Genomic DNA, 26,501 nt, shown 5'->3' with positions numbered 1-26,501 from the left:
TTATCCAACATGGCGGATACCGGAGGAAACAAAATAGTGGCAACGCCATCTTGCGATCATCAAGCCTTGAAAGAATGTCTAGATAGAAATAATGGCGACAGATCTAAATGTATGAAAGAATGGGAAGACTTTCAACGTTCCTGTGCTGAAAATAAGAGGTGATCTTAACAGCTACACGAGCTACACGAACTTTATATGGGGGAAGGTCTCTGTTAAAAAAATTTATTCCAAAAATTCGTTTGGTTATGTAAATGTACAAACCATTAAAACAAAAGGACTCTTTGGTTCAACAGTCGATAGGCCTCTGCTTGGCACATTTATATCAGTAGGTGTTGTCAACACTGTCTTCACTAATTAAATGTGTTGTGCCAGAAAATACCCGTACTGGATCTCTCCCCACCCCCCCTCCATAAATTCCAAACTTTCCAATCCATTGCACGGAGGTGGGTGGAGGGGGGGGGTATGGATATTTTCAAGAGCTACACAATGGTGAAGATATCGCTGATGTCACCCATTGATATTACTTATCTGCCAATCAGAGACCTTCTGTCTGTTCTTTTGTTTTAAGGGTTGTAATGGAAGACATGCCTTTTGGATACCCAATTTTGAAGTACTGACTAAAAGCTTATGTCCCTCCCACAGAAGAGTTTCTGGTTTCTCCCCACCCCTCAAGAAATTCTAATTTAGCTTCATACTATTTCCTTTAAAAATTTTGCTTTTGAGACCCCCCTCCCCCTTGGAATTCCCAATGATCTCCATGGGGTGGGTATGGATATCTTTTGAACACCTGCCAGCCAACTCCGGTCCTTTGCAAATCCCATGTCTGCAGATCAAACACATGGATGTCATGCAAACAGGCCAGTTTATCATGCCTCAGACTCACAAATCCAGATGACTAAGTTTTTAGCCAAATATAATGTGGATTTGATTCAAAATCCTTATAGGCAAAGGTTTGGTAATACAGGTCCAAGAAAAAATCAACAATAAAATCAAAACATTTTGGAGTCTTCATGATGCCATTTTCAAGTATAAACTGTTAGAAATAGTTCACTTAAGATTAACATAGTCATTATGCATTGTCATGCAAATAGTGTGATTCAATTTTGACAAAAATAGTAGACAATATAAAATGGCAAATATCTGTTAGAAATATCTTCCTCAAGGCTAGCAAGGATGCTTTGTTGAGGTATTAATCCTCTTTCCCTTTACTTGGTGATAACATGTCTTTTTACAGGAAATTACAAGAAAAACAAGAAACATCATCCTGTGGTTGTGATTAAAGGTAACATCAGTTGTGTTTTATTTACAAATTCTGTTAATGGCACCATCTCCAAAACCCATGTTTGACTTATGTGGCATGATCTGGGGGCCGTTTCTCAAAAGTCCTGGTAACTTACTTGGCCCGAAAAGTGTCTTTGGTGATAAATGTTTCTCAACAGAAGTCAAGTTTTGTTAGCTTGGAATGCTAAATTTTTAAATCTGTATAATTCCATGAAAACATTGGCCAAGTACCATGCCTGTAATCGGCGAAAAAGCATTTAAAAATACCGCCGGCGTGGTAAGTCATCAGAAATTTGGAGAACCGAGCCCCTGGTTCTGTTGATTTAGCTTCAGAATAGTCATTTTGGATTGGACAATGCCATCAGAGAGAAATTTCATCAGTAAACTTGGCGTGCTGCAGGAGATTTCAAGCCTTTCATGCCAGGAAATACTATTAATACTGGAAATGAGAAAAAAGGACTTTGCGAAAGTGTAAGGGGAGACCTGGTGCCGCAGCTGTTAACGTTTTAAGCCCCAATAGTGACCAGTGTCTAATTTCTCCTTACATTATTACTGCTTGAGCAAACGTTCAGGTCATGAGAATAGAGGAAATGATCAGCAAAGATGAAATTTGCTGATGTTTAAGTGAATTCTTTCAACTAGCACTGTAAGAAAGATATGCCGAATGGTGGGGAGACTATGCACACATATTGCTAATGATATTGGGGGTTGATGGGATAACTGGATAATTGGAGTCAGTAAATACATCAAACTAAATATTGGTAGTTGACAGAGTGGCCCCAGAACAGCACTCAAAAACTCATTAATAATATATAAGCCCATGGACCTATCAAATGGTCAATAAAACATGATGTGCAGTGGTTTTAAAACCCCATAAAACCTCCTTATTAGTATGCAGTGTTTAATGTTTTTCTCGTATGCTAATTTCCAATGTTCATAAAAGCATCATCGTTATGAACTCTCTTGATACATGCTTTTCCAGGAATGTTTTTGAAGCTGTTCAAAAAACTCGCAGCACATGTTTTATCGGGTCTAAAACCACTTGGCTACGTATCGTGGTTTTAAATCCTGATAAAACACTGCTGCGCGCAGGGGTTTCATTAAGTTTTGAAGTAGGGGAGCACTATAGGAGAGTAGCTGGGCAGAAAATTACACTTGAAGTGAATTTCTTTATGTTCAGTTTAAAAGTAGGCAGGTACTGACTCTTGTGTATCCTGGTCGTGGTACCCGGGTCCCGCCTTCTAATGAGAACCCTGTGCGCGTGTTTAAACATTACATAAAAATTATGTTGTAAAACAGAGTTTTATTATTTCATTGTCAAGTTATAATTTTCTTTAAATACTTATACTTTTATGCTAGCCTTTGTAGGCCTCTTATGTCTGTCAGACCTGGATCAAACATACGTACATACACATACATATTGTATTTGATAAGTAGGTTTATGACTGTGGGCAGCCAAAGGGCTGATGCAGACTTAGTAACGTTCAAAACAGAATACAAAAAAATGACTAAAAGCAAAACGATTAGTAAATATTTAGAAAAAATAATAGGAGTGATTAAAATGACATTAATGATTGTGCCATGTAAAGTTATATTCAGTAAGGTTTTTTGCAGTGATTTACTACACTTGTACCTGTAGCTATCTAAATAATTTGTATCTGTCCTCAGACATACAAAGTTGCTAATTATACCTTACAACGGACATGCCAGTGCTTGATTCAACAAGGCAGAAATGTGGTGACTCTTCAGTCAATGCGAACTCAATATGTAGGCATTAAATTTCTGCCAAATTTGACAAGTTGAATTGATATTCGATGTGGAGAAATGTGAGATCTGTACCAGGCATTAGACAATCTACCTACAAGCTAGCTTGCACTTGTTAACACAAATGGTTAAGATAAATGAGTAATAATATTAGAGTGTGACCCTTAGATATCTAAACCATATAGTCATCTAGTGTCTTATAACTACATGTCTGTTAAATAACTAGTTTATAAAAACCATCTGCGTTGATTAACATGAAAATCTCCACATACCCCAACTATTTTGCAGCAATTTGGATTCTGGGGGTGGAGGACTCAACTAAGATGACCGTTTATGCTGTGGTAACTCGTAGCTGTGAGCAAAGATAAATAATGTTCCTGCTGCTCAAATGTCTTTAACTGATTAAATGCCCATAAAAATTTCTACTGGCCTTCCCAACAACCAAAAATATGAAAATATCCAGATTATTGGCTAGATTAAATTCAGATTAGTTTGATAACATTAAAATGCTATAAGCATGCTCCAACTTCTTCTTAATTGTGCAAGTTGTAAGCATCTTCTCAGGCTGGTGTGATTCTAGTTTGGGCTGTGGTGAATATTTATGTTGTATAGTTGAGATTTATCCTCAAATCCCCTGCTTGAGAGGGCTTTGGTGGCCATTTTGGCTGTAATATTGAGCACATCTTTCTGAATAAGCTGTAACTCAAAAGGTCTTGCAATGTTAGATGGCATTTCTTGTTTGGTTGCCGATGATCTGTCTGAAACTGTAGATAGAAATTCAAATAAAGCTTTAGTGTAAAACTTTTCATTTTCGTAATAAAAGCATTTTCCAGGACAGACAGGGCTTTCATTCCATTAAGTAACATGACTGTATATTAGTGCTCAAGGCACAAACTTCTAGTGGGGGGGGGGGGGGGGGGATGGGGGCTGCTCCCCCATGGTCGAAAATTGCTTGCCACTGCACATTTAAGGTTATATTTAATGTAAAAGGGCGGTGAGGAGAAATAAGTTGAATTCCTTTTGATGTTGGTTTGATTTCAATAGAATAGGCCTTATGGTTTTCGACGCCATTTGGACAAGTAGGCAACAGGCTTGAAATAACAGTGTTTGTATGGAAATCCTATGTCAAATAATTTTCATAAAACATCGCTTCTGGAAAATTCATGAATTGGAAACTTTTGGCACTAGGAAAAGAATTTTAGGAAAAAAATTGGAGGGATGTAGCTGTCCAAGAAAGCGTCCAGTCGTGTTTTGAACTTTCCATACATTTCCCTGTATTTTTTCCCGCGAACTATTTTTAGTAGCAGTTCACTGCTGGTTCGCTATAGAGACAAATGTATGGAAAGTTCAAAACACGACTGGACGCTTTATGGCACAGCTACATCCCTCCAATTTTATCTTAAAATCCTTTTCCTAGTACCAAAAGTTTCCAATTCATGAATTTTTCAGAAGCGATGTTTGAGATCGGATTTCCATACAAACACTGATATTTCAGGCCTGTTTGCCTACTCATCATAATGGCGTCGAAAACCGTGATAAGGCCTATACACTAGAAATAGAAAAACCATTGTCATGAACCACGAGGCCCAACAGCTATATGGGAAGCATTTGACCTGTAAGCTTATTTGTATTCTTTTTGTTAGAAAATAAACATAAATGCGTTTTTTTTTTTTTTAGGGCTTGAAATTTTCACATTTTTCACGGACAAAGAAAACAACAAATAGGCACATGCTTATAAAAATTAGATCACCCCATAATTCCACCAGGTGGCATTGTTTAAGAGTCAGACTGCATCAATTGGACAGACAGTTTTTTGAAGAATTGGACCATCAGTTTTTTTGCATGATGTAAATTTGTCTTTCTTATAGTTTTGGCCCTGGTCCGCAGTAATTGGCCTGAGCTGTTGCGGTATCCCTGTCCATGTATTTACTGTTACTTTCAGTTTCTGTTATGTCATTACATTCTTGCGATGTCTATTGGATCTTTTTGGGTCTTTTCCAAGATTTTAAACTGTAGTAAAAAAAAGTTCATACTCTAAAGTCCCAAGCAATTCTCTCTTTCTCTCTCTGTTTCTCTCGGATCTGAATACAAGTACTGTGAAAGGAAATTCTTAACCTGTCTTGATAAGGTTACAGATCATCATACGATTGATGTCAGACTCAGTGCTACTTGATTATCTCTAAATTGCTAACTGATTGAAATAATATAATTATTGTCACACTAAAATTTTTTTGATAGTTCAAAATCTCATCACTATTGTGTTGTTCCATAAAGTATCCATACCCCTCTAGAAGAAGGCTTTGGGCATCATTTATATTTCATTTTTGTCTTAATTACAGCCAGATGAACAGTCTAAAACATGACAGAAATGGAACCGTACTCACTTGTCACACCATCCACAAGACTGGAAGCAATTGTACCGAATGAACCTCCCTTTGATCCCTGTCTTTGGACAGTAGTTGAAGCCTCGAAGTGTAAATAGTCTGCAAAGGCGTGCGTAAGAGTCCATGCACCCTGTGATGACCAGAATGGACAAAGACAAGCGTGAATGACCAGCTAAGCTCTGTGTGTTCCACAGTGTCACGTGTGACAAGTAGCATTGCGTGACACTAAAATCCTGCCTTTCTTATCAGAATGGACAAAGACAAGTGTGAATGACCTGCTAAAACTCTGTGTGTTCCACAGTGTCAAGTGTCCAAGTAACATTGCGTGACACCAATCTACCGCCTTTCTTATTTACCTTTTTAGTGAGAATTGTAAAGGAATATGCAACGTTGTTATCATTTCAAATAAAAGCTCTTAGACTGTCTTTCAATACTTTGAAACTATGATGTACAGTGCAGAAACGTGAATTGTGATGAGGGAAATTAAAACCAATTAATTGGCGCACAGGCAACATAAACATATTTGCGTGGGTCGGGCAAGTTATTACTTCGTGAAGTGTATAACAAGGGGAAAACGTTGTCCTGCCTTAATAAACCTCAAGCCATAGGGAAGCGCGAACTCTTTGTAAACAATCCCTTAACCTTAGCTTTAGAAATTCAGAAATGACTGCCACCCTCTTTTTGGCTGGAAGAATCGCCACTCCTTCTGTCTAGAGAAAAGAAATTCTCCGCGAGGGCGATTATTCGGGGTATCAGTATAACCAGTAAACAAAATGCAGAGTTTATTACAAGGACCAGAAACTTAAAAAAAAATGTCAGATGTATTCATTTAATGACACTTAAATAATTGAAAGGCCGCTCCTAACACTCACAAAGACTGGCTTTAAAGTAAAAACCAGTGATAAACTGTGTTTGCAAGGACCACCGTGACAAAATAAAAGTACCGGATCCTGTAGTGAAGGATCTAATCAGCAAAAAAATTGTCGGTAAAGCAAATAATCTAAAAAAAAAAAGAGCAAGGCTGATTTCACGGTCAGGGAAGTATATTTTCCAATATCGTGCCTTTCGAAATATTGGAAAATATACTTCCCTGACCGTGAAATCAGCCTTGCTCTTTTTTTTTTTTTTTTTTTTTAGATTATTTGCTTTAAATAAGTACTACTCTTGTGTAACTGTAAGTCAAATGAGTGAAATTCATACTTGGGCATCCGTGTCGGCTTGCTCCATGAGCGGGTGAATTATTCCAACAACAGCCGTGTTTACTGAGTGTACACCCTGGAGGGCTGAATGGCTCTGAAGGAAAGAAATGAACGCTATAAAAGGATAAGGGAAGATTTGACTCTGTACGTACGTCAGGAACTGATTCACACTGACGACGGAATCGGAACCTTAAGGAACCTTCTGTTCCGGAATCGCTATCGTCAAGTCGGCGAAATCGGAATCTCAAGGATCAGAACGTTTACTTTTTCTTCCGATTCCGCTTCTGATTCCATCGCTTGCTTGCGATCAAATGTGAACTGGTTGATCGGAATCAGAAGCGCAAGCACTGAGAAGAATCAACCAATCACATAGCTCATTTTCAATACCTTAACGCAAGATTTAGAACGGAAAAACAAGGCGGCCTTCGAAAGCCGTCTGTTTCTGTTTGCGTTCTATTCATTCACACTGGTCAGAAGATTCTTCTGCTTCCGGCCGATTCCGCTTCCGTCGCTATTGTGAACGAGGCGTAACAGCGTTATACAGTGTAATACATTTCTTTGCCGTTTTCTGCGAAACAGAGACAGTGAAATGATCAAACTCAAGGTTTTGTGAAACGTGGACTTAAGACGGTGAATTTCCGTTTCAGGTTCTGAGCTTGAACGCCGCCCCTACGGATATTTAATTCAAGTCCTGAAAAGTTCAGCCACAAACAAGTTGGATTTCCCACAACGCAAATTTAATTTTCAAGCGACGTTTTCCTTACTAGTGAGGGACCAGAGCGTCAGCTGAAATTTAGGCTTTATTATGGTCTACTTCTAAAAGCTGTGCAGGGGGCTCTCGTATCAATTATGAAAAATACAGTAAAAAGCCTTGTTATTCTTCGTATCTTTTCTGCGACCGGCCGCCATTTTGAATAATTTACGCGCAGTCGACTAACATGAGGACTGGGACCTATTCTCCTTCAAAAACCGTACGGAACGTTTTCCTTTGGGCGTGTGTCGGAAATATATAAGGATTTTCGAAACTAGACGACCGAGCCTAAATTATTCAAAATGGCCGCTGCCCAACCCTGGTGAGACTACGCAAAACAGAAATACAGTGGATACCTCGTGACCGCATGACCAATCTCGTCCCCAGGGTCCACGCACCCTTTATGCCAGCGGAGGCCACACGTGACTAAAAGGAACGCAACCTCTAGGAGCGAGATTGCCACGTGACCTGACCACCCACAGGCCGCATAGTCGGAATAGAAGGGTCTTTTTAGATTACAAAATTATATCGTGAGCCGAAAAAGAGGCCGTAACAACGAGGTTGTCTTGTTAACCGGTCGTTCGCGTTAATGGGGCCCAAATTCAGAATTACCTGCATCGGCGGGCATAACTGTATAACAGTAGTATGAGCGAGGCTATATTATAGACTGAGTCTCTCAGACTTACTGCAATATTTGCACTCCTTCGGGCAGTACCGCGACATCACATTCTTGCGGTTTTCACAGAAGCCAGAGTTTGCCCATGATTTACACAGTCCGGCCTCCGATTCACGCTTCGCATCCTTGCACACTGCATAAGGTAAGAACACTGATTGGATAATGTACATACAGGTACTATAAGGTGGTTATAATATTGTTCAGTACAGATTTACAGCTGTTCCAGGAATTTACCAATCCAGAACTGAACTATGGGAAGTCTGGTAAGAATGACGGATTGTGGGATCGCTTGGAAGACAGAAAGAAAAACATCGCGCCGAGCAACAGTGCATCCTTCGGGATTTTTTTTCGAAGAAAGTTTTCAAAAATCTTTCTTCCCGCAAGTGATCCCACAATCCAGGGTCCCTGAAGTTTTTGTAGTGGGGAAATTGATAATGTTCAACAACAGAGTGTTTCCGTCAAGGGAATATCATCTCAACAATTATCCTGCTCAATTGCGCGGAATATCGCCTCATACTACGGCCGAGTTGGCTAAAATCAGGATATCCCGCAAGATTGAGCAAAACAATTGTTTTATTATTCAACATACTGATTAAAAAAAAGCACAGACCTATTTGCAGCAAAGCTGGAGACGATCTTTATTTTGCCATTTTTCACCCCGACACACGAAATTACCTATATCGCAGGATATCTGTTGTGTACGGATGACATATATTGAGTTCAACAGGACCATATTTGGGTAGTATATTACGATGTGTTGAATAGTAAACAGTTGCAAATGTTATCATTGAATATCAAAACCAAGAGAGCAACTAAACATTTTAGAACAGTTGAAAATATTTTTTTTTAATTGTAGCCGACGTGGATAAAAGAAAAGACTGACTGAATTTATTTCTTATTATAACTCTGACCCTCAAAAGACCAGTTGAAATATTGACGCAAATAAATTGCCTTTTGCCGTAGCATCAGCCCTGCAATCAGTTTGGTGAATGAAGACTTACATGTAATGAGGCTATTGAATTTTCTGACTTTATTGCACATACTAATCTAATTAACAAAACTCAAAATGGAAACTAGCGAAAATTATACTTCGTGAATGTTGCTAAATGTTCATGAATAAAAGGCAAAAATTATTTTTTGCAATTAACGCCCAGCAAAATAAATATGTTGCAGAATCCAAGACGCGGTTCATTATCCCTCTCCGCATCTTCGCGTAATTTCAACCCCTTCACTGAATCGTTACCGCATTTACTCGAAAAAGCGCCTCGCTGCAGAAATTAGAGATGGCTGTAAAAGTTCGTACCTAAACTGAGAAATAACCAGGAATTATAAAAAAAAAGCAGCATCAGAAAAGCATACCATTCAATAGCTGATGATGTTTTGCTATGTCGTACTTGAAGGGTGGTTGAATTTTGGACTTTTGAAAGAAATCCGTTAGACCGTGACATCTTTTAAGTTTTACTGTTTATCGTGCTGTACTGAATGTAGAAGTTCCTTTAAAGGGAATCTCCACTCTGACGACAAATTGACTTAAATTGTCGGAAATAATGTCTGAATTCTAAATTTTAGTTCGAAAAGTAGAGATAAAATTCAAGTGTGCTTCAAAATTAGATATGATTATCGCCTATTTTCGCTTTTAAAAATTTCCCGCATGCGGCCATTTTGGATTTTATGACGTGATACGGTGTTATTGACGTTACTGAGATAAATTACTGTCCCCTCGATGTTGGCTAGCAAGATTGGCTAGGAGAATTGCTAGAAACAACAGCGAAAGCGGGAGGGAGCACGAGGGGGCAGTATATGCTTGGCTGTGAACTGTTACAACTTTACTTAGTTACCACTGTAAGTAACACAAGCATTTTAAAAATTGTGGAGACACTCTTATTAAAATCATCATTTCTTCCTTAAAAAGTCTCTTAAACGTAATGTAAAACATAAAAAATATTTCCGATTCCCTCCCTCCCCTTTTCAATGTTGTCAGGCGTTTGTTTCAAAGTCCTTCGGAAATTCCCTCAACATTGGTTGTGGGGGGGGGGGGGGGTGGGGGTGAAATTAGCCTCCCACGCGGTCGTTTTTAGGCCTAAAAATGACTGCGTGGGAGGCTAGGGTGAAATGGGACTGGTGAATGAAAGGAATTGGAAAAAGACGCGCCTTTGTCGACAACTGAAAAAAAAAAAACATTTTGAACTTTGCTAACTTGGTAGGTTATAGACTTTATACTGCGTTCACTAATAAAAAATCGCGTGAGTAAAATGTTCTGCCCTATGAGTTGATGCGTTTCAAATTACATAAATTGTGTGTAACATCTGATAACCTTGTATCAAATACGTTCCTTAACGCTGCAATACCTGCGACCTTTATTATTCAACACATTGTAAAACTATCCAAATATGGTCATGGTACGCTCTATATTCGTTATTATCCTACTAATCTTGCGGAATATACCCTTTTCTGTATAAGAACGTTGAGGCTGTGAAAACAATTCTAAGAACAAGACCCAGGCTGAAGGTCAGTTAAGAACGTTTTTATTTTGACCATTCGTTGTTTTTTGTTTGTTTGTTTTTAATTAGCAGTTTGAACACGGGTGCAATACCTTCGCATTTTTGGTTCTCGTTACTTCTGCAGTATCCTATAGACTTGACTCTATATATATATAGTACATATATGACTATCATGCCCCGAAACTTGCTTTCACTAAAGTGGCTCACGAGTCAATACTTACAGCAAGCTGGCCATCCCAATTTCACACCATCTTGTAAAGTATTTAAAATGCTTAAACAAACAGTACCCCGGGAGACTTGCGCCCTCTCCTACAGGTTTCATCTGTATGAATGCTCAATTGCTCTGTTACACTTTTGGACCCTATCCAACCACCAAGTAACAGCATAATAAGCAGCACCCCATGGAAGAACTGCTCAGTAGCTTTCATTTGAATGGTCACACTTTAGGATTTCATCCACAGACTCACAAGTTTGAACCACCTTGTACAGCATAGTAAACAACACCGCAGGAAGGTACCGCTCAGTAGCTTTCAATTGAATGGTCACACTTCAGGATTTCATCCACAGACTCAAAAGTTAGAACCAGCTTGTACAGCACAGCAAACACCGCGCGTTAACGTGCCAAAGGATGAAAGTTGTTCCAAGAGCTTTTAAACTTAAGTGGACAGTTGTTGATAAATCCCCTGTTTTAGCCATTAAAGTGATATTTCGTTGCAGCTTAATTGGATTAATATTGAATTCTTGTCGAATTTTGATCTCATGGAAAAATTTTTAAGAAGAATGCAACAGGTTTAATTTCAGCTCTCTTTATCTCTGTGGGAACAGGAAAAAAAAAACGAATTTGACATCGGTGTTTTCTTTCGTATATTTTTAAGCCCCCAATACTGAGACATGTTACTATTAAAGTAATACTCTATAAAAGACCTATCGCAGCATGACAAATATTCTGTCAGTAATGCCGCAAGATAAAACTAATATCATGCCCTCTTCATAAATGATAAATACAAACTTTTTCTTTTGTTCCGTTCGATGAACACTTGAGAAATTTGTGGGACAGTTTCCAAAGCAAATTCGCTGTCAACCGGACCACTAATTTCACTAATTACATGTATCACTTTTGTCACTTTTGTTAACCAAAAAGATAGGAATCTACAAGGGTAATCCCACGATGACTTTAGAAGTATCGAGAATGACTTGCGCGGTATTTGCTTTGAAGCTCTTAATAGCAGAGTATGAACAGAGCTGCTTTATCTTCGAGCCCTGTCCCTCAATGCCACACGTACAAAAAGATCACAGACATTCAACTACAATGTATTCGTGGTCGGGAAAATTCAGTTTGAAACGGCAATCTGAAATCTGTTTCCAAACGTGTTAGCGATCAAACTCCTTTTTTCAAGTTTTTTCAACCACGTTCCAAACCACAAGTGGATTAGCTATTAAATCTCTTCACCACAGAGACAACCCTGGATTGCTCATTAGCTGCGATTGAAAGCTAGCCTTTTTGGTAGGAACACAAAGAAGAGGCCGGCGGGAAAACGCTGGTACGCGTCAGGGCTTTGTTCTCTTTTTCTGTTTAGCATCAGCTCAACCTCTTCCTTCTTTGCGCCTACCAAGCAAGAAACCGACCTGAACTAGTAATCAGGGCAACACGAGCACCAATTCCTGTACATGTCAAAAGCTAATCACTCACCAGGCAGGTCCATTGGATAGAGCGGGAAATTCGGTAAATGATATTTTAGCGTTCTTCGTCTTGTGGATCTCACTCCTCGTTTAGATCTTCGCAGATGCTGTGCTCTTTCAGCTGACTGCATCCATGCTCGCAGAAGAAATCTTCTGTGAAGTCGATCGATTTTCTTATCAAGGTCCACGAGCTCTGAAAATCAAGTAAATCACTCTTACGTGTCATTTTATTGTAGGTCTCAATTACGCAGCTATGAGGCAAAATTATCAACAATTTACAGAGACAGAGAGAAAGAGAGAAAGAGTACTGAGTTAATCAAGAGCAAGTTTGCTGGTTCTGATTTTCGAACACTTCCATTTGCAAACGTTGAAAATCTCAAACTGGATAAAACTGTCTTAGATCTCATTTCGTTTTCAAAATAATGAGCTCGACACCACGGGATCAACAGGAAGCTACTTCTCACTTGCGTACAAAGGTCTTACTTTAGGATTTTATCAAAAGTTCGATTCATCATGCGCACATATATCACATGATTAGATTTGACTTTGGAGAAGAAAAACTTGAGGTAAGCTGCAGAACTGCAGCGATGTTCAAAAAATCTTTGATGCAAATTACACAGCTGTCCCGTGTCTTGGACAGTAAATAAACGTATATGTATTCGGCCTAGCAAAGCGTACCTTTTGTTGATCTCCCATGTGAAAAATCCACCAGAAAGACTTGGTAAAACACAACAACAAAAATGAATGCTTCTTTCACAGCAACCATAGTCTTTTTTAGACGATTGAAGTGAAGTTAGATCGTCTTCCTGTGTAGGACTTAATGACACAAGCAATGTCCGTGTATATTGTCTCGTGTTGCAAGCTTTGCCCGCTTTGCTAAAGCCCTTGTTTTTTTATGTGCTAAATGGTAATTGCGTCACAATGTCTTGGGGGTGTGAATTAATATGAAGCATTTGATTTCGTTGATAAGAATGTTGTGACATTTATGTGTGATGATCAGTTTCTGGCTAATTAATTAAAATCAAATGAGAAAATGAGAGTGAATATGGAATTAATCTGATACCACCTGTCTTAAATTGGCTAGTTTTAACCCGAAGCCGAGTCAAATTAGGTGGAAAATAATAACTGGAAAACTTGTGTGGCAAATTGCAGAACAGGAATCTTGGAAAATTAAGAACGTTTTCGGAGTTAATAAAAATGGAATAATAAAGACCACCCAAGCCGAAAATAGTGGTTCATACTGAGGATAATAATCAAATTTCTGCCGACGACGTTCATGAAAACTCTTCAAATTCCGATTGTGCAACGAAGTTCACGACGACTTCGTGTTACTAGCAATCATTGGTGGATAGTTTTCCCGACGACTTACGAAGTTTCGGACCGTGAGTGTGATTTTTTTTTTTTCAGAAGTAAGTAGGTATTTCCGGCAGTAATGTTTTAACGCAAGTTCTGTCAAAACAATGGAACCCAGCCAATAAATCTGCGCCCCACTCGTGGTTTTTCCTAAATAAATATTTTTTTAAACTCCATTTGTGTATTGACAACTTTTTATACATCAACCATTTTGTTAAAACAACAAACACTGGAAGCAGTATTTGATAAGTGGAATACTTTTTTGGTCAAATTCTTCTTAGTTAGAGGTTCAAAGTTGAAACCCTTATTTCATTCTGATAGAAGAAACTTTTAATGAGGTGTAATTGAAATGGAGCACGGTCAAACCACTTGTATTCCTTATCCAGTCGTCTTCAAGTGTTTTAAAACAAAGCTCGTACAGCACGATAGCTTTTCAGAACAGGAAACCTATTGTTCTGTAAAATAGTAGCGTTTTGTTACTGCAACTGCTTAGCTAGGATTTCACCTCCTCGCTGCTCTTGGTTTCCGTTGCCACTTTATCCTTGAGAAAGTGACGAACGGTCAGTGAAAAAAATTGCGATGTGAGCGAATAATAAAAGCGAAGAGACTTATCGCCTGTCTCAGTTAGCACGCAACAGGAACAGGGACAAACAACAAAATACTTATGTAACTGATAGCGCATTTGTTTTTATTTCTACAATTTCTTGCTTTATCAGACCTTCCAGAGAGGGGGGAGGGGGGAAGGCTTTTCTTACCTTTCCTTCGTTTCTTTCCTCTCTCTCTCTCTCTCTCTTTCTCTCCTCCCTGCCCTGAAAGGCCTGATTCTCAGGCTACAGACTTTAATGACTTTACGTCATCTCACAATTGTTGTTTTTGTCTTCGATGCTCATCCCTTTTCCGTACCCCAAGGTCTCTAGTCCCCGCTCTAATCCTCCCATTTCTCTCTAGCCTGCAGCCCCATCCGTCTCCTTGTACCCTCCTTACACTGATTCAGCAAGGGTGCGTGATCTCAAAACTTGGACGTTTTACAAAACTTGAACATTTTGAGGACGGCTTCCTGCTCTCAAATTCTCGCCTTTCACGTTTCACTCAACACATCACGTTCAAGCGTTTGAAATGTTTCCAAGAGCATTTGTTTTCAATTTATCTATGGTCACTTATCAGTCAGTGAAGTTATCCGCGAACATGTTCTGCGACCTCAGCGGACACCTTGAGCGAACCTTGTTTCAATCAGTTGCACACGCACAACATATGATAAGATCGTGTTCCAGTTTTTCTTGTCAAAGTTTAAACGTGTTTGTAATAGGCGGTAGCTTGAGATAAAGATAGGGACAAGAATTTGCGGCGCTCAGCAATATATTTAAACACAAGGAAGTAAAATTGATATGTCGAGAACCCTCAGTTTTGTCCCTTAGAGTAATGACGGTGTCCAGTTGAATGTGAAATGTAAAAACGTGTTGTATACATGTAGGATATTAGACTAATAATTGCTAAGAATGAATGACAAATGCAAGTGAAAACGTCGTTTATGGAGATTACGGATTGGAGAACGATTAAGACAACAGCACAGCAACTAAATTTCTATCTAGTCTTTCACCGGCAACATTGCATGAGAAACCATAGTTACCTGCATTATGCATGTGTGTGATCTGTGACACACACTAGCTTGAATGCGTGCTACGTACGTATGCGCACGCTGGCGACCTGTGGTCATGCGGCGGGAATGTTCGCGTGGCAGAGCCATCAGTAGCCTCCCACGCACTCGTTTTTAGGGGACTCAAATTTCTGCAATGCTGATCCGACTGCGTAGAAAACTTAACACGACAGCGAATATAGATCCTGCGCATACCTGCAGCATTTTCGTTGTGCGGTTCCTTGCTTATTGTATGTTTTTAGGGGACTCGTATTACCTCCTCCTAAAAGCGACTGCATGGGAGGCTTAGCAATCAGGGGCTGAAAGAGGCCGAGTTGAAACAAACTCGTTCCCAGGGCGTTTCCGTTGTCAAAATTTCCTCCGTCATAAACTTCATTCCTACTCGCTCTTGTTTCACAAGTTTCGTGGATACAATGTAATTTCCAAAAGCCATATGGCACAATTTAGTCAATTGTTAATTGAGCAGAGGAATTTGCCACCAACTGATGGTCTTGTAGAAATCTATTCATTAAGCATAAAATCTTGACCCCATCCCATAAGGACCGGCACGCCTACACTGTCGAACTTTTCAACATGTTTTTCATCAGGGTCAGAGACATTGTTATCTCCGAATATCTCTCACAGGTCGGCTACAAAACTTTTAATTGCTTTGGTGTTTCAGAGACCAAGGTACTCAAGATCAGTCTATATACTCTATTTCGGATCTATACCTCACTTTAGACCCAATCACAAAAAAATTAGTCCCTTGATTTGAGTAAAAGGATCAAATTTTATTCTATATTTTACTGAACCTTACAGCTGGACTGACAACGGTCTCGTTCTTCTCCTAGCCTGTTCCAGGCTCCTAGAGAGAAGCGCGAAGGAGAGGGCGGGGGGACGAAAACGAGGGGGGCTTCGTCCCCTCGCCCTCTCCTTCGCGTGTCTCTCTAGGAGCCTGGAACAGGCTATCTTCTCCTAACAGTTAAATTGTTACGGATTGGACTGACCTGACCAAATCCCCCTAAGTTGCTGCGTTTCCTATTCGGTCGGTAAGGATTCCGGCTTTTTCGAGTATAGGTTATTGCCTTTTTGGGATGCTTGAAAAAAGGGCGAGATTTTAAGGAGTTTTATCGGAATAAAAACCTGTTGGGTTTTTTAAATTGAGTCAGTGTTCATATTCAGGTCTTATTAATACCATTCTTTTATGAGGTGTGAAACGATCCTTGGTGAGTACTAACTGTTTTCAGTTCCATATTCGATCTTGTTTCAATCATACGGTTCTTGGCAGGTTTCACTATGTTTAACTCCCGGGGGGGGGGGGGGGGCGCACACCCCTACCCAATTTTTTTGGAGTACCCCCCCTGGGGGGGGGGGGTTTAACTGACATCAAACGGTGACCACAGTCGCAATATCCGTTGCACAAATTAAAGGGCAATGATTGAATTTTTATCAAAAAAGCGAGGCTTTCTAAACGAGGCACGAATTAAGTGCCAAGAAAAATAAGATGAGTATCGTCAGTTAACAAGATGAGGCAGTTCGAAGAGAACAGTTTCTTTCAGTGTTACTTTATTCTAAGGAGAAGCACTGACAGCTGCAAAATAAGCCATAGAGTTGGGATACCCGGGCCCTGTGAGAGATGATCTTTTGACCCAATCATGGGCTCCTGATCCAATATGTATATAAATGAGGACGACAGCTTTTACTATTGTCTCTTCCTGAATCACTTTCCCTTCTTTAGTTCATCAATGTTAATTGTACTGAACCGTTTGATTCCATTGTCACTTAGCTTTTCTCTGTTTCTGATGAGGGTTAGCTCGTCTTATCGAAATATTAGGAAATGTTATTAAAATACTAGCTGTTCGATCAGCCCTGCATCTTTCAAGTTGTTTTATGTAGTCCATTGCTGATCCTCATCTACACAAAGATCCAGCTACAAATTGCTCATGTTTGTAGAAGTAGCCTTTGCTAAGTTTATAACGGTCACGCTCGCACAACGAATCAACCACTGCCAACTCCCCGTATTTGAAACTGAAATTGCTATCAATGCCAAAGCTTCGTACGGTGATACACTCACGAGAACCTTTCAATTAAGTCACATAATCTCGTACCCAGATCTCCCACGGCATTTTCAAACCTGCAATCTGGTTTGAGATCTGGGTACGAAATTAAAAATTACGCTCACGCCACGCTCGTCCCAGGTTGCCGCATTTCGCAATACATTGTCACGCAAAGCTGCGGTTACGTAACGCGTACGGCAGCTGATCGCACATGCACGATTGCACATATTTGCGTAGAACTGTGGACGCATTGCTGTGTCGCTCAGAAAACTCAAAGAAAAATGTTCGGCTGGTTAAAAGGTGAGCAGAAACCGAAGGTGGACGCGAGCGAATTTCATGTTCCCGACAGCTACCGAGGATCCGAAGGTCCACGATTCAAGGTTCTTGAGAGCAAAGAGGGCTACGAAGTTCGCTTGTATGAAAACTCACAATGGGTTAAGACAAGGTTTGAAGAGGGCAACCTAGAAAACTGTTCGAGTACCGGATTTTGGCGCCTTTTTAACTACATCAGGGGCGAGAACGAAGGAGGACACAAAATAGCTATGACAGTCCCTGTGAATTCTCACGTAGATCTCGACGATGAAGGCAACTGCATAGGTTTCACGATGGGTTTTTACATTCCGACCGAGCATCAGGCCAATCCTCCAATTCCGAAAGAGAAAGCAGTGTTTCACGAGACTGATCAGGGACGGGTGATGTATGCAGCTCACTTTGGTGGCTTCGCGAAGGAGAAAGACTGGCGAGAGAACGTGGCGAGATTGAAAGAGGCTCTTGATAGAGATGGCAAAGGCTATGTGAAGAATAAGTACCTCACAGCTGGCCATGATCCACCCTTTCGGCTGTTTGGCCGGCATAACGAAGTTTTGCTCTTCGCAGATCCTCAGCCTTCTGCAGAAGCGAAGAAACAAGGAGATGAAGGGCAAGAACCCGCTGTAGCTAGCCAGGCTACTGACTAAAACACTGGAAAGTTGGGCGGTTTAATATGACATTTGAATGTTGTTTACAGTTTATGCTTCAGTGATCACATTCAGTCTTCACCATGGCGACTTGTTCAAGGATATGAACCCTGATACGAAATAATGTTAACAAGATTTTGAGCTAAAATTTGTTGAAGTGAACTAAAGCTTTAGATGTCCACAGAAAGCATAATTTCTTCTTGGAATGAAGCAGAAAAATATCTTTAAATTTTTATGGCCTTCAGTTGCTGATATTTCTCAGTTAATATTTAAAGGTATCAAAGTTTCTGTCAAGTGAAAATAAAAGTACGGATACATTTGAAAATGTATGAAAAAGCTATATGTATGCCTGCCTATTTACTAAATAAAAAAAGATAGAGAGAAAAACAGTTTAGTTATGAAATATGGCACGGAGAGTCTTGATTACTCCGCAAAACTTCGATTGGAAATGTAAATTCAATTAGCTAGAAACAATTAGCTGTCAATGTAATAAAAAACTCTGTTCACAATATTTCAGTTATTTTCGTCCTTGAGCCTTCGTTGCTGTCCGGATTTTCGATCAAGAATAAACCGCATTGAAACGGCTAGTCAAAACAAAATCACTGAAGTGTGTATGAAAGAATTTCACGGTACTGGGAAAAATCAGTTAAATATTCATCTAATTGAACACCTTTTTATAACAAAAGAAAGATCGCCTGTGGCGCTTAAGAAGATCACGATTTTAAAACTTGACAGATTGGCGCGAAAATAAAATACAGATTGGAAAAAAGGTTGACTACAAATTTGTCAGCGTGCAGTGGGAGAAAAAAAATACTTATGTTGAAATGACACTAGTTAAAAATGTCTTACAATGCCCGTTTACCTCGGGCGTTGGTGAAACATTTTTTGATTCGATGAAGATAAACTGCGGCATAGCAACTGACCGCCGCGTCCATAAATCGCACATTTTTATTCAATGAGTTGAAACCGCGACCAAACCCTACGTACGTCAATGAAGACAGAACAGTATACTTTTTAGTTTCATGACTGTGTGAATTCGTATTAAAAATCACCTGGAACTGACATTGAAAACGCCGTGATTCCACCGTTAATTTTTAATAGTGTAATGTCTTTTTTTAAATTATAAATTTCTTCGACTTCGTTTCAACAATTTCAATCTCGCGACGATACTTTGATAATTTGACATCCTGACTAGTATAAAACAAAAGTGCCAAGGCAGAGACTGAGCTGTAAGAAAATGTTTTCGTTGGAAATGTTTTTTAAATCATTTGTAAGTTTCTAAAGCATTATGCATTTTCTTCTCAATCTACAGGGCCCCACTGAATATCACTTTCGTGATGTTATTATTATTATTATTATTATTATTATTAACATTTGGTTTTTTCTTTTTCTTTACAAAAACATTATTGCTTGAAAATATTATCTTTTTTTTAATCGAAATGAAATGTGAATAGGTTTTTAATAGCTCTTTTTTTAAATACTTTTAACTTGTAAATAGCAATTTGTGTGAAATATTTTAATAAAGAATTATTTTTATTATTTAAAAAAAATTATTATTATTATGATTATTATTATGATTATTATTATTATGATTATTATTATTATGATTATTATTATTATGATTATTATTATTATTATTATTATTATTATTATTATTATTATTATTATTATTATTATTCTGCCCAGCATTAATAAAATATTTCGGTGGCAAATCAACCAGTGTCGAGTTAGTTGTATATATACCTCAGGAATGACTGTTTTATTCTAATTTACAACCAGCCGAGAGGTGATTCAGCTGCTCTCAACATAAACACTGTTTTAAAAGTTATTTATTGTTACATTCATATGTCAGAGGCTGACTGTGTTTTGGTAAGTTTTACCTTCTTTTACCTTCTTGTTTTTTGAAAAAATAATAAAATAAAAACGATGGCTAAGAAGGCCAACAAAGAATTGTTTTCTATCTTTTACTGGTACGTGGAACTATTAGTATATACCATGCATACCATTACAGTAATACGCTCGGTTTTTGATATAGCCTACATTTCACTTTATACAGAGCGGTTTTTTTGTTTTGCAGGCTAAAAGCTCGGAAAATGAAATATACCATATACGAAATGCCAAAGACCTAGACTCAAAATTTCACTTTGGTCATCTTTGATTCGCGTCACCGGGAGAATTAAATATTCTATATACATGAATCAAAGTTACTCTGAGGCACGCGTCGAAGGTGATCAAAGGCATTTTAATGGTAACTCTCTTTGTTAGGTACAATACACCTTTTTAAACATCAAAGGTACTTTTATTTATTTATTTTTATTTTATTTTATTTATTTATTTTGCCACACCACAAATACAATGTAAACAAAAAAAAAATAGATGTAACAATGGCGAGGAGACCTAAATGAAATCAAAAAAGAAGATAAGAACACGACGACGGATACAATTACAATTTCATACAATTACAATGTCAAACGGAAGGATATAAAACGAAAAGAAAAGCTACAAGAAAAGTTAATACTTAAACACATTTGAACAAATCAAAGCCGTACCTTCAATTTGCCATACCTTTGATCAAAATCAAAGACGACCTTTTACCACTTTCGATACTCTGGCAAAGATGAGTGACATAAGGTGATTTTTCGTGCAGCGCTTGGATTCAGAGCCTCAATATGACACCGCAGATCGCTAGTAAAAATTAGCTTTTGAACATGCCGAGGCGCGAATGAACAAAACCAAAGATCGATACCGATTTTGAGAAAGAGGTCGACCAAATCTGGACCAAACGTACAGAAGTTTTGCTGACCTCAATCGAGTCTAAAGGGCGATGATCTTTCAATTAGCTTCTATGATTTACCGTTTCAGCCGTTTACCCGCAATTAACTTTCCACAGCTAATTAAACGAGTCGGTCTTATCACGGTCGTCATGCAGTTAATTAAGTTCTTTGTTGAGGTGAGCACTTTCGAGAATAGGCCATTTTACAGTTGTGTGCTTAGTGACCTGGTCTTGAATTGGAAGCGAGGCTGGGGTTGACCTTGTTTTGATACAGACCTCACTGCTTTTCATATGTAAATGGAAAAGTTAGCATAAGAACAGTTTGATCTGCATATGAAAAGCAGTGAGGTTTGTATCAAAACAAGGTCACCCCCAGCCTCGCTTAGAATCAAAGATCAGGTCACTTAGCACACAACTGTAAAATGGGCTATTACTAAAATAAAAGATACGTCAACAGATGTGCGATGAAGACAAAAATGTCGATGCGTGTGCAAACCATTCATCCCTTAGGCTTCCCTGAATAACTCTCAGTGTTCACTAAACGAAAGCAAAATGCTTGCACGTATGTTGGAAGCACTTTCTCGTTCCCTCAAGCTTGTGCTCTGATAACACTACACCTCCACGGAAACGTGTTCCTTATTTTTTCTTAAATAGATGACAATGAAATATATTTATGGAAAAATAAGTGTGCTTCTCGATCTTTGTAAAGGTTATAACTTTTTATAAACATAGTACTTCTCCCGATTAGCAGAATCCCAGGGAAGGGAAGGGTACTAAATAAAGTTTCTAACGGGGAGCTCCCCATTGTCGTATTGCGTGCTGGAGCGGTTTTCAAAAGCATAGTAATGAACATTCGTATTTGCTGATTGGTTAAAAGAAAATCGCGCACCTTTCTCAACCAATCAGAAGTAAAACCAAAACCGACCATGACTCGCTTCACACGCGTTTTCCAGCGCTTAACTGGCCCCTGTTACGTGTATTTGCTTCAAGTTCTGATTGATTTATTGTACTGTTAATTCTCATCTATGTAACTAACTTGCCCGATTCGGTCCTGACGAGCCATGTTGCTATGTTTGTCGATGTCACAAAGATATATAAACAAATTAAGTCTCGGGAAGATACTGCGTACCTACAAGCTGACTTGGTTGCTGGCTAGTTGACAGACATCACATTTACAGCTAGCTGGGATTTTCATTTCTTAAAAGTTTTGCTCGGTGGCAGTGAAGGGCGGGTATTTTTTTCCAGGGACGTTAAATAGTGACCAAGATTGACGTAGGGACACTCAGCTAATGTTTAGTGCAACATACGACTATCTTTCTCTAAAAGTGTCGTTGGGTACTCGTACTGTTTAGGTTTGTGGTCGCTGGCTAATTGCGATAACTTTAGTTTTGGCTTTGCCATATCCTCAATTGAAAACCGCTCTTCTATTCCCAATTTTTATTAAACAGGTATTTATAACGTGTTTTCTGATAAATTTTAAAGAGATCAGTCTTTTCTAGCTTAACATATTTATCAAAGCCTGTTTTTACCGTCTTGAAACACCGCGTATGTAACTCAAGCCCCATTCACACCAACCAAACATGTTTAATTAAACCAGGTTTAACAAATGAAAATTGGTAACAGAAAGCTGAACCATTGGCTTTGACATAGGATTCAAGTAAACTTTAACTTATTCTTTCATTTGTGCTAAATCTGTAGTCGTCAAAAATTCGAAAGCAGCGTTTATGAACGGGAAACAATTTTAAACTGTGTTTAACTGAACAGCTTTTAAACGTGTTTAAGCCTTTGTGTGAATGGGGCATCGATTTAACTAACAAGAGAGAGTCATGACTGAAGACTTTACTTTCGGGGATCGATCGATACTTTCTGAGTTCATAAAGAACCACCAATTTCATTGCTAATTTGGGGGATCATTACTGCGGTGATGTTGTTCATAAACTTTGAATATTCACAGTTTACCTAGCCTGATTCTCGGACGGTCCAGGTCGCTCGCTGGCTTCCCCGAGAAGGAAAGAATGGCGGAGAGCGACCCGTACCGTCTGACAATTAGGCTCATTGTACCGTGCATGGTCGGTAATAGTTCAATGTTAGTTTTGAGGCGACAAAACAATTAACGAAAACAAACAAGCATTTTTAAATCTCACTTTTATTACCCAGAAATAACATTTTACTATATCCTGATATTAACTAAATACGCGATATTTGACTGAGAAAAATTTCTGCTCTTGAAATAGGAATTTCGACATTTCACAGTCATGAAAAACCCTCCTCTCTATATATGAAACCCTTAATAATGAATGTCCAGAAATGAAGGCTAATGACATTCATGAACTGTATGATAGACATAATCTTAATTCTCACTAAAACACACATAATTCTGTCAAACATGAAGTCATATGAAAACGACAGAAAGGTTTGTTTTATATGAAGTACCCAAGTGCATTTCTGGACATAAGTGAGTAATGACTGTGAAAGCCTGTTTTGTGTTAAGCTATTGATATTTTTTCTTCCTTCATTCTTCGCATAACACCCAGTTATATAGGTAATTTGCTAGCTCTTCAGTCTTCAACTAACACCAGGTGTAACCTTCGGTCTATTAGCCTCCCACGCAGACGTTCTTAGGGGTTCGTCACGCGTTCGTGGGGCAGGAACGCGTGACCCCCTGAGAACGTCTGCGTGGGAGGCTATCGGTCTATAAGTGAATTATTGTTCTTTACCCCTTTGTTCAGGTCCTATCGCACGGCATATAATTCATGGTAAGGTAAGGGTGACTATATGGACTATCGCACACTCGCAGACTGATCCTTCATGCCGGAGGCCCCTAAATTATGAAATTGGGAACGAAGTTGATTATGAAATTCTTTCCCTTCTGACGTCAGGAATGTGAAACTGTTGTGTGCGTTTACGAAAAATCATTATCCCTTATTTCATTTTGCAAATTTGAATGTTACAATATTATTGTCCCAATATTTTTTAATAGAATATTGACCTCAATATTGTGCATGTTGTATGCATTTATTCCTCTTATTTTGAGGGCCTTAAGTTAGTAAACTGTAACAGGTTATGACGTCTCTCTTTAAATAAAGTTATTGTATTGTATTGCATTCATGTAAGACTTCTCAAGACTTAATTATTTAAATTAGATTTTTTTTATGATTGTTACACTTTTATTATCTTCAGTGTTCTATTTCAATGTTTTACCTGCTACATGTATTGAATTAACATCAGATTTTAGACTGTAAAGGCTGGTTTACACGTACGACGCAAGTATAAGCATAAGGGCAAGCATAAGCACAAGAAACCAACGTGTAAATCGGGGAGACGCAAGCATTAGCGCAAGCACAAGAAAAGAAAATCGTTCCTTTTTCTTGCGCTTGTGCTTATGTTTGCGTCGTTGCGTCTTAATTAGCATAATTGCCATTAGCAAAGCTAATCCGGCAATGGAGTGGCCAGTCGTCACCCGGCCGTGTAAACCGAAATAACGCAAGCATAAGCACAGGAAAACAGAAAAGTAGTCACAAGTTGTCAGCGGAAGTATGTTCTGTTTTCAGGATGGCGGCGTGTACCTCCGCCATCTTGGATTAAAAGTTTGGCGCCAAAATATTAATTCACTGCGCCTGCCACCTTGTGCGCATGCTCATCGCACGTGTGAACAACCTTGTACTTATGCTTATGCTTACTTCGTACGAGTAAACCAGCCTTAAAGCGCATTAGATCATCTCGTCATGGAATTATGCGCTATACAAATTTATAATTTATGAATTAGTTTGGGAGCAGGGATGGCGCAGTGGTGAGAGCACTCGCCTCCCACCAATGTGGCCCGGGTTCGATTCCCGGACTCGGCGTCATATGTGGGTTGAGTTTGTTGTTGGTTCTCGTCCCTGCTCCGAGGGTTTTTTCCCGGGTTCTCCGGTTTTCCTCCCTCCACAAAAACCAACATTTCCAAATATCCAATTCGACCTGGAACGCACGGACACCTTTGAACGAGTTCCTAGAGCTCTTTGGTACTTCGTGGGTAAATAAATTACATTTACATCTTTATTATCAATTATATTCTACAAAAGGAATTTATTATTTCTGGAATCCCTAAATCAAAGACAGCATCCCTTTCGCTCGCGTTCGATTGACCTCACTACGGAATAGGAACGAGCGGGACAGCCTCTAGATTTCTCGTTTCAGGTAAATTTGGGAAGCCGTGTGAAGACTATAAACCTAAAAACAATCGATTAAAGTAGACTAACATCAACTTAGATATTCTTTATAGACAGCAAGTGGATCTAAATCATAGTGCTTGTGAAACGAGACGGGCGTCTGGTGCGCTAAAAGTGATGGGACATACTCATTGGGCTTCGCCTGAAACAGAAAATAACAAATACAAGATGGTTATAAAACGCCCCTTGTTTGAAATGGTAGATTAGTCACCGTCCTCCATTTTCCAGTGTTGCTAATTTGGGGAAAAACTACCAAGGGGGTGGGCGTGGTATCCACCCCGACCCATCTCAGCTGATTTTGTTTTCCGTGAAGCTAAAAGATGGTCACGTGATGGAGAGTAAACTAATAGCCCATTATCGAGTTGCTTTGAACCTCATTATGAAAGTGAGGTTCAAAGCTACTCGGAAATAGCCTATTTGGAGATCCATTTCCTCCAACGTAACGAAAAGTAGGGGACTATAGATAGTCTAATTGTTCGATTATGGTGAGAACTCGCTACAACGTAAACGGCTTTAAAAGAAAAACGTCATTTTTGCATGCATACCTGGTGGAAGGCGGGATTGTGCGTGAGAGGAACTCCCAGTCTTCGAAAACAATTTCCCAGCCACATATCGTCGGGAGAGTCTGGTTGCCAGCAGTCACAATCGCTTTTCAGTAGAGCTTCAATACCAGCGCGGCTTAGGATCATACTAAAACAGGCACACAAAACATACCACTGGTTATTATAAGATATCCGTTCTAAACAGGTATTCGACTACCTGTTGACATAGTTGGGTTAAGTTTAGTTCTGTGTTCACTGAGCTCTGTAATTGGTCCAAAAAACTACCCATCAGAGAAAACATGCAGATTTTTCAACAACGCAAAAGTAAAGCGAAAAACAATCGTAATTCACTAACTGGCTTTTAGTTCGCGTACTTTCTCGCGCTTCGGGTATTTGCTTCGGGTTTGTTGGTTGGTAGTGTGCGAAAACAGCCACGATATTCGCAGGCTACCGACCAATTCAGCCAACAAAAACAAACAAAAGCTAAACAGTAATACCACAATGGCTTAAAAAAGGGGGTCAAAGACGAAGCGATCCAACACACACGTGAGGAACTGATCTTGGGCAGCCTCGCTCCCACTCCCTCCCAATTTACAAGGGAAAAGCCCTGGAAACGAGGTTGAATCTTGAGCGACCTTGATCTCGTATTCTGATGCCCAGCGGTTGCGCGAAAGAGAAATCTCACGTAGTTCTCGTTCTAGTAAACAAAATTGTCATCTGGGTGTCAAGCAAGTTAAGCC

At 39.2% G+C, this 26,501-nt stretch overlaps 4 protein-coding genes and 1 long non-coding RNA gene across 5 annotated transcripts in view; 2 read left to right on the top strand and 3 right to left on the bottom strand.

Annotated features, from left to right (window-relative positions):
- Positions 1 to 9: 9 nt before the first annotated feature.
- Positions 10 to 5,860, top strand: LOC146476611 (uncharacterized). The gene is made up of 3 exons (XM_085114486.1): positions 10 to 158; positions 1,235 to 1,282; positions 5,385 to 5,860. The coding sequence occupies exons 1-2, from the start codon at positions 10 to 12 to the stop codon at positions 1,278 to 1,280; spliced, it is 195 nt and encodes a 64-aa protein (XP_084970612.1). The 3' UTR covers positions 1,281 to 1,282; positions 5,385 to 5,860.
- On the bottom strand, positions 2,565 to 13,115 carry LOC146476610 (uncharacterized). The gene is made up of 6 exons (XM_085114485.1): positions 12,915 to 13,115; positions 12,247 to 12,429; positions 8,066 to 8,188; positions 6,630 to 6,722; positions 5,430 to 5,559; positions 2,565 to 3,809 (listed from the first exon to the last, which is right to left on the bottom strand). Exons 1-6 carry the CDS (start codon positions 13,000 to 13,002, stop codon positions 3,767 to 3,769), a joined length of 660 nt encoding a protein of 219 aa, XP_084970611.1. The 5' UTR covers positions 13,003 to 13,115; the 3' UTR covers positions 2,565 to 3,766.
- Positions 13,116 to 17,481: 4,366 nt separating this feature from the next.
- Positions 17,482 to 18,746, top strand: LOC146476609 (heme-binding protein 2-like). Its single transcript, XM_085114301.1, has one exon. It carries the CDS (start codon positions 17,561 to 17,563, stop codon positions 18,233 to 18,235), a length of 675 nt encoding a protein of 224 aa, XP_084970427.1. The 5' UTR covers positions 17,482 to 17,560; the 3' UTR covers positions 18,236 to 18,746.
- A 4,390-nt stretch (positions 18,747 to 23,136) lies between these two features.
- On the bottom strand, positions 23,137 to 23,602 carry LOC146476608 (uncharacterized). Its single transcript, XR_014865562.1, has 2 exons — positions 23,273 to 23,602; positions 23,137 to 23,227 (listed from the first exon to the last, which is right to left on the bottom strand). It is a non-coding gene; the product is annotated as an uncharacterized LOC146476608 (long non-coding RNA).
- A 1,167-nt stretch (positions 23,603 to 24,769) lies between these two features.
- LOC146476604 (beta-1,3-glucosyltransferase-like) overlaps positions 24,770 to 26,501 on the bottom strand; it is a 23,872-nt gene continuing 22,140 nt past the window's right edge. Inside the window, exons 14-15 of the mRNA XM_085114480.1 lie at positions 25,765 to 25,909; positions 24,770 to 25,361 (exon numbers count right to left, since the gene is read on the bottom strand). Coding sequence (XP_084970606.1) covers positions 25,251 to 25,361; positions 25,765 to 25,909 — 256 coding nt within the window. The 3' untranslated portion in view covers positions 24,770 to 25,250. The remainder of the gene's footprint in view (positions 25,362 to 25,764; positions 25,910 to 26,501) is intronic.

The sequence above is a fragment of the Pavona decussata genome, unplaced genomic scaffold, assembly GCF_977016875.1.
Source record: "Pavona decussata unplaced genomic scaffold, jaPavDecu1.1 SCAFFOLD_76, whole genome shotgun sequence".
NCBI classification, from domain to species: Eukaryota; Metazoa; Cnidaria; class Anthozoa; order Scleractinia; family Agariciidae; genus Pavona; species Pavona decussata.
Note: the sequence above shows the minus strand (reverse complement) of the source record. Positions and strands in the feature narration are given on the sequence as shown.

Excerpts from the sequence above, each read along its gene's own strand:
- LOC146476611 (XM_085114486.1), top strand. The coding sequence starts at position 10 with ATGGCGGATACCGGAGGAAACAAAATAGTGGCAACGCCATCTTGCGAT. Across the intron at positions 159-1,234 it reads TCCTGTGCTGAAAATAAGAG|GAAATTACAAGAAAAACAAG; the intron begins GTGATCTTAACA and ends GTCTTTTTACAG.
- LOC146476610 (XM_085114485.1), bottom strand. The coding sequence starts at position 13,002 with ATGGTTGCTGTGAAAGAAGCATTCATTTTTGTTGTTGTGTTTTACCAA. Across the intron at positions 8,189-12,246 it reads CTATCCAATGGACCTGCCTG|TGTGCAAGGATGCGAAGCGT; the intron begins GTGAGTGATTAG and ends TACCTTATGCAG. Across the intron at positions 3,810-5,429 it reads TCTTGTGGATGGTGTGACAA|TTTCAGACAGATCATCGGCA; the intron begins GTGAGTACGGTT and ends TTCTATCTACAG.
- LOC146476609 (XM_085114301.1), top strand. The coding sequence starts at position 17,561 with ATGTTCGGCTGGTTAAAAGGTGAGCAGAAACCGAAGGTGGACGCGAGC.